The 7,542-nt window shown below is 46.3% G+C and overlaps 1 protein-coding gene across 1 annotated transcript; it reads left to right on the top strand.

Annotated features, from left to right (window-relative positions):
* Positions 1 to 945: 945 nt before the first annotated feature.
* LOC146198832 (calmodulin-alpha-like) lies at positions 946 to 3,073 on the top strand. Its single transcript, XM_084594322.1, has 2 exons — positions 946 to 1,639; positions 2,252 to 3,073. Exons 1-2 carry the CDS (start codon positions 1,025 to 1,027, stop codon positions 2,447 to 2,449), a joined length of 813 nt encoding a protein of 270 aa, XP_084450448.1. The 5' UTR covers positions 946 to 1,024; the 3' UTR covers positions 2,450 to 3,073.
* The last annotated feature ends 4,469 nt before the right edge of the window (positions 3,074 to 7,542 follow it).

The following is a 7,542-nucleotide window of genomic DNA, read 5'->3' as shown; positions in this document are numbered from 1 at the left end:
AAAAAGAACGCTCGGTCACCCGCAGCTAATGCTTTCGCTCAATATTTGGTTCAGCAGCGTTGAACCCTTGTAATTTTTTGTGCCCGTGGCGAATACATCCAGCATACATCTGCATACATCTTAACTGACAGTTTGTGAGAACATTTCCTGCGAACAGTTCCGCAGCCGACGAGCCAATAAAGGATTTCGCCTTAAAAATGCATTACCAAACAGCCTAAGAGAGCACGAGGTGTAACCTTTTTAGGGGCTTCGTTGGAATAGGAAACGATACGTCTTTTATTATAGCCACTAGACCCTAAATTGCCCAGAGTAACATTCCAGGACATTTGCATTCCCAATCAGACAAGCTGTCCAGCCGTAACGCACACATGCACTTTCATACGACGAATTCATATTTTCAGCGCAAAACAATACTTTAACCTTGCTCTTGGCGCATGATAGCCTCAGTTGCTTATGCGCCATAAAACCCCAATACAATACAATACAAAACAATACATCTTTCCACGTTAACAAGTCCACTTTCATACGGCTTGGATAAACAAATTATGTGTGAGACATTAGATGATCAAATTAACGTATTAGCAATTAGGCGACTACTAAAGTCCACGTGCTTGAGCAAGGATCCGCAAATACAGTTGGCAAACTGGATCCGCTAACGCTGTCAAGCCGTTACCCTTAGAAGCGGGTGGCCACGTGCCTCACACGCGCGCACACAAGTTGCGCAGACGCACACAGTGGCCTTCGCAATAGGAGTACATTATTAGCAGCTTCTCGGTGCTCCAGCACCGAACCGTCACCACAGCTTTGCTTGCCCCGTTGCTGGCTGCAAGCGTGGCTGCAGTAGGCGTACACCTACCTCGTCGTCGAAACCAGGCCGCAGCCGTCAAAACACTACCGGAAGCTGCGCGGGTCTCTATATAAAGACGGCGTCAACACATTCGCGACTGCAGTACCCCTGTAGACTGTAGTCGCCACGTGTTGAATGTTCGGGTAACTCGTTTTTCTCGCTGGCAGAGCAAGAGCCATGCGCACACGGCGAGTAGAGCTCTGCAGGGGCGACTCTGAGCGCAGTCATTCGGCAGCCGACAACTTCCCAGTGGGTTCGTTCAAGTCGCACTCGCCGGAAGCAATGGACGAAGGGGTACGCAGGAGTTCAACGGAGCGCCGACGTGTTTTAAACAGGCTCTTTCAGCACGGTTGTCACCGGTGCTACACTCTGGGCTCGGGCGCTCAATCCCGCTCCCCGACTTCGCGGCCAGTTAGGTATGAAGCGCGACGCTCCAGCATCGAGACCGGTGGCTCCGATTGTTCTTCATCGGTGTGTAGCGACTCATCGGTGTCCCTGGATTTACCCATCGACGCGATAGAGTCAATAGACGAAGTCGAGGCGGTCAAGCTTCGCCGGGCGTTCGAGCTCTTCGACCAGAACTGCGACGGCGTCATCACCGCTGAGGAACTTGCGGCCGTAATGTGTGCCCTTGGGTACAAGGCCACCGAGTTGGAAGTTGAGGACATGGTCGCTGAAGCGGGCACCTCCGGTAACGGAAACGTCGATTTCTCGGAGTTTTTGGCGATGCTGACGCAACATACCGGAACTCGGAGGAAGAGTAGCCTGGGAGAAATTGAACTGCTTTTCAGGGTAAGCACTTTTCGTTGGTGCCAGGACAACAGGCACAATGGTCTGTTTTCAGGGAATGATCTCGAACTGAATTTTTCGCGTACGTTTTTGTTTTGCTAACAAGTATGAACGAACAAAAAAAAACTGTAGTATTTGGCAGTAGCAGCTGTAGCAGTAATGCTAGTAGTATCAGTAGTAGCCGGAGCAACAATATTAGGGGTAATAATAATAGCAGCAATAACAGCAGTATTGGTGGCAATATTAATAATAACCGTCCATGTAAGTAGCAGCAGAGGCAGTATAGTAGTAGCAGTAGTGGTATAAATCTTACTAAATTACAGGAAGCCACTTACCATCACGATGGCGAATTGTCGCATCATTCATATTTCCTCCAGTGATCAAAAGGATCTCGTCCGAAATGTCCTGCTTTATTCTCGCAGTATAAGAAGGAATGCCAAAAGCTTAAACAAAACAGTTGTACGTTTAGCTAGTAACTCATTGCAAAGTTGTTCTTTCCTGCATTTTACTTAAGTGTTGGAATCTTTATTATTATTGCTGTAGCTTTTTTCTTCCTTTCTGGTTGCATCCCTTGGTACCACTAACTATAATCTGCTTTACTTTTTCTTCTTCTAGGCTTTCGACCGAGACAGGCGGGGCCACATTACCGCGGAGGATCTTCGTTACGTAATGTCCTCCGTAAACGAATCTGTCACGGACAAAGAGTTAGACGCCATGATGACCGCTGCGGATGCGGACGGGGACGGAATCATCAGCTACGACGAATTTGCAGCTGTCCTTTCGCCTGAACGAGTCGCCGAAGATCAGGAATGAAAGGAATTGCATGATCACGCAATGTTTCTTATGGTTTAGTTTACTGGCGAAGACTTCGGTGTGACTGACAATCATAAGTGTCTCAAAGACGCTGCCTGACCGGGGAAAAAGCCGATGCTCAATTGCTCACAACAGTATTTGCGCGGATGATCTAAAAGCAGGCGCAGATTTTGAAATGGATCATTCACAGCCAGCCCGAAAGACTCGAAGCAAACAACAGGGTAACAGCTGGAATGCCAACGCACTGCTGGTGGCATACGATGAGAAAAATTAAGTAACCAAATCCAGTCACGGTTGAAAGCGGAGAATACGCAAGAAGACGGAGTGGAGATGTGCCTATAGCCCTGTGAAGTATCAGACTCAACGGCTAGATGGCCTCTCTTCTCAGCCTCGAATGCAAACCCTTGGAAGTTAACCGTAGTACCGTCGTCGAGGCGAAGATTATACGGTACTGCTAAAGCACCAGAAATGAAGTCAAGATCGTCAACACTAAGTGGTGACGAACTTGAACAAGAACAATCAAGCCCGCCTCAGGCCAGTTCAAGAGCAGGTAGAGTACGTCGTAACTTTCACCCTCTCCTCTGTTTCATTCCATTCGCAATAAAAGCTACAGAGAAGGACAAAACATGGCACAGTTTTTTTGGCAACAGAAAACTTGAGTTGAGCCTTGACATGGAAAGTCGTGTTTTTTTTTTACGCGCATTTAGTCACGTTTTTTACACCGGAAAAGCGTTTCTTTGTTTTAATATTGCCGTTGATAGTTTTACAGATTTCAAAACCACCGCTATACGTCATCGATAATCTCGTTGCAGAAACGCTCACCGGCAATTTTTTCTTGCATATTTTGCGTTTGAAAAAAGCTGCATTGTTCTTCTTGACCGAGTTGGTTAGTAAAGAGCACGGACGGCCGTTATATATATATATATATATATATATATATATATATATATATATATATATATATATATATATATATATATATATAGGAGGCAACAGCGAGCACAGCTCCCTGACCTTGGCCAAAGTCCAATAACGCGAATCTCATCATCTTGACTACTAAACGCGAAACGAAGCGAGAATTTGATACCAGTGCTTATGCACGCGCTGCTGCATGTCAACAAAAACCGAGTCGAGATGGGTGTGCGTCAGCCATACCTGGGAAGAGTGAGGCCTCCCGCTTGCCGGTGTAAACAAAGTGCTCGCGCACCTGCTTCAATTCCTTTCTTTCTTTCTTTCTTTCTTTCTTTTTTTTTGGGGGGGGGGGGGGGGTGAGTCAGGGGGCTGGGACTGGGGCATAAAAGAAATATCGGTGTGTGCATGCAGCAGCAAAAGAAAAAAAACAGCTGGTGGCAAAAAGGCAAAGTGCCGTACAGCCAATGCATGCGGTATGGCGCAATATCATCCTAAGGTGTGCGCAATAATTAAGGTATACCCTCAGTTACTTTGTCCCCTGACTTGATCTTTTCGATCAGAACTAGGCATGGAAATAAGCTGACAAGTCTCGTGTTGATGCCAACAACGCAACCCTGGTAAGTCGCACGCCGTTATTCTCGCGCGTGCAAATGTCACATTGTCTTTATTCGATAGTTATACAGTCACCCTCTTCCATAATGCGAGCAGCGCTTGCGTTGCCGTTCTCTCGTCAGTACGTGCTGTCTTTTTGCAATCGGTATACATTACACATTTCGCAGAAACTTAACCCACAGCGTGCTTTATTGGAACTTCCATCACTGATTGGTCAGCGGGTTGTCTGACGTCACCAGAACACATAGCATGGGCTATTTGACTAGCTATTTTGAAGAAGTACAGCGCGACTTTGTAAAAGACGGATGGAAGACACGCACGCACAGGCGCTGACTTGAAACTGATGTTTATTACTTGGAAAGGGGAAATAAATAGATCAGGCTCCAAACAACAAGAGAAAACTTAGGAGCTATAAACACTTGTTCTTGCTCGTGAAACACACACACACACAAACACACACACACACACACACACACACACACACACACACACACACACACACACACACACACACACACACACACACACACACACACACACACACATGATACGGCGTCATCAATTCCCTGCAGATAGAAATTGTAATTCTTTTGCCGACAATGCTAAGGAAGGGCTGCTGGCACTTCACTTTGTTACCTTAAAGACCAGTTGATTTGTCTAACTTGTCTCGGTGCCGTTAACACTTTTGTTTTGTGTAAATATGGCTGGAGATCTTCTCTTTCACATTCTCTGCGGTGAATGCCGAGATGTCCTTTAACTGGATTGAAAACATTGCTATTGTGTTCCCGTAGGCGCTCGTTAAGGCACTTACCCGTCTGATCGACGTACCGTTTACAGCATGATAGCGGGATGGAGAAGATGACACCTTCTTGTTATGCAACAAAATGATTATCATCCTCTATGATACATTTTTGCGGTATGAATTCGGCCTTAACAAGTTAGCGCAATTTTTCAAGTTTCTCAGAAGAAAAAAAAAAACCCTCTCGCGTTGGCTCTGTTGCCTATCTTCTTTAGTATGTGGGGGGAAAATTTGAATAAAGGGAAAAACTGTTGTCTTTTCTTTTGCCTTGGCGTATTCTGTCAACTTCCGTCCTTGCCAAAGTCGCGCTGTTCTTTAAAATGGCTTACCAACTCGGCAAAGCATAATTTCTAACGATATGGCACGAGCTGCCAACTCGAGCTTCTTCTTTGAGTTGGGAGGTGGAGTGACCGCGGAATCGAACCCTCCGAGATCCATGGAAATCGATACAGATACGTTTTTCTATGCATCGAAGGCACCAATTAGGGAGGCTTGGAAAAAGGGGATTTATATATCTTTGTCGTGTGGTATTCCATATAATGTGGTATCTTACGAGCATATGTATGCGTTCAATAATAGATGCACAAATTGAAATATTAGACATTAGGCGAATGGTAACGTGTATGTACGCGAAATAAAATTCGTAAGGGAAGGCTGGCAAACAGGTTAACCCCCCGTATATATGTACTACGAGCTGCTGTCACGTACAGAGACTTTCGTCACTGTCTCGCCTGAAGGCTAACAATTCGTCTCTCTCTGATAGCAGGTGTAAATGGCTTTTATAACCGGCGAGACCTCGTAGACCAAGTGGTTTCTGTCGCATAATACCCTTAGAGGCAGGTCTTAAGTGATGATGATGATGATGACGTCCCCTTATTTTCGTCTTCATCTTCCGAGTAAGTTTTTCGTGCTGAAATATAAAACTTGTTTCGTGACTGACGGCAAGCTGCGTGAATCTTGCGGAAAAACAATCAAACCGAAAGCGTTTTTCGTTCGCGATTTTCTGTCGGGCCAACCACTGTGGCTAAAATTCCACATGGCATCAAGGCTACCACCTTTAGCAAGAATTCATAATCCTATAATAATTCCCTGAAGACAACGACGACATAGAAGACGACAGATCTCGACGTTAAGCATGCCATCCTCCTCTCAGCAAAACAGCAGTACGCTGTATGACGGGCATATTAAGGGATTCTTTACGAGACAGGCTGACGTGTTGATTTTGGTGGTGTGCTTGCTGATGTCCGCCCTAATCGGAGGCTTGGTTACAATGACCATGTTCGGTCGTCAGGGGAGAAGTGATATGTCCACAGCCGACACCTTCGACCTCCCTCAGGACCCGTCTTTCCACATGGGTGGCACGAGGGAGAAGATGAACATCACAAGCCGTCCGACGGTAATGCTGAGCGGCAGTCCTGAACCGAAGAGCAGGGGCGCCACGCCGGAAGCTACAGGTATAAAACGTGGTGGGCTTCACGCGCATTCCACGCTAGCGGCGAACAAAGACGCTAGGTTGGCCTTAATGCGAACACTGCGTTTCCTTGTTTTGCTGTTTTATGTCTAAGATCGTATTGAAGGGAAACGCCTGTCAGAATTCTACGAATACATAAAACTTCTGCGTGTTCTACTGCAGGAGAATTACTGCACGAGAGCTCGCCATCTTGCTCTGCTAGTCTCCAAGTTGCTAGGAAACGCCCCCCCCCCCCCCCCCCTCCTTTTTTTTTTTTCATATGCATATGCAGCAGGCAGGGGACGCTTGTGCAAGGCGCTCGTTTTTGGCTCTCGAAGTCCCTGTATTGCAAGCTAAACAGTGCTACACCGACTGAGCAAGCTTGTTACCGAAGGAATATTTCTTCGACAGCATATTTCTGGATGACAAAGACGTATGCACTTGTCGACCCGAGCGCGGCCATATTCTGCCGAAACGTGGCGTTGGACAACAGGTTTGACTTCGCATATGTATAGTGCCTACAAGTATGTGTCAAGGAACTCCTTTCTGGTGGTAAACATTCGCAATTCATTTTTGCTAAGTTCGGACTCTAACAAAGCGAAAATCTGGTTCACCACGAAACCATTATCTGAATTGGGATGCTTTCCGTAGAGTGTAATCGGTGTGAAGGCGCCTGCTTCTATGAGCTGCGCTTGAATGTTCTGTAACCACGTGATCGTGTTTGGCCAATAGAGCTACGTGTTAATGAATTGCGCTGGGAGCGTGTGCAAATCTATCTGGCTGTGATAGCTGATGTGAAGCTATGAGGTTTACTTGAATATAATTAACATCGACGGGCGGACGGCAGTTCATTCCTGCTTGATATTTTTTTTATCCACGTCGCTATCCGTGTCGGATAGATGTGTGGTCAAATGTGTGTGTGACCGGGTGCACTACGCAGTGCGCCCACCCCAGTCGGTGCTCACTGAAGACCAACACTTCGGAAAGGTGTTCACCCAGGGAAAACTCTACTACCGAGCGGCTTACCTGGACGAGAACAAAGGTTACCTCTTCGTTGGAGCTATGTACGTTGCCTGTTGCTGCTCAGATGAGCATTTATAGCAGGGGATGATGATTAGCCACGGACGTTTTTTATAACGCAACCGAAAGGAAAGTTCGTTCGTCTATGAAACCAAAACAAAGACCGAAAAATTTACTTTGGATTCTAAGTGGTCTCCCACAACCGTTACTCTATAGAGTGACAGCTGTAGCCAGTTCTAGGCTAAATATGATTGTTGTTCTGTGGTTACATTAATTTTACTCATAGTTTGCAACTCTTCT

The sequence above is a fragment of the Amblyomma maculatum genome, chromosome 2 (assembly GCF_055883805.1).
Source record: "Amblyomma maculatum isolate TAMU_Amacu chromosome 2, ASM5588380v1, whole genome shotgun sequence".
In the NCBI taxonomy this organism is placed as follows: domain Eukaryota; kingdom Metazoa; phylum Arthropoda; class Arachnida; order Ixodida; family Ixodidae; genus Amblyomma; species Amblyomma maculatum.
The sequence above is the reverse complement of the archived record's forward strand: the minus strand, read 5'-3'. Positions and strand labels throughout refer to the sequence as shown.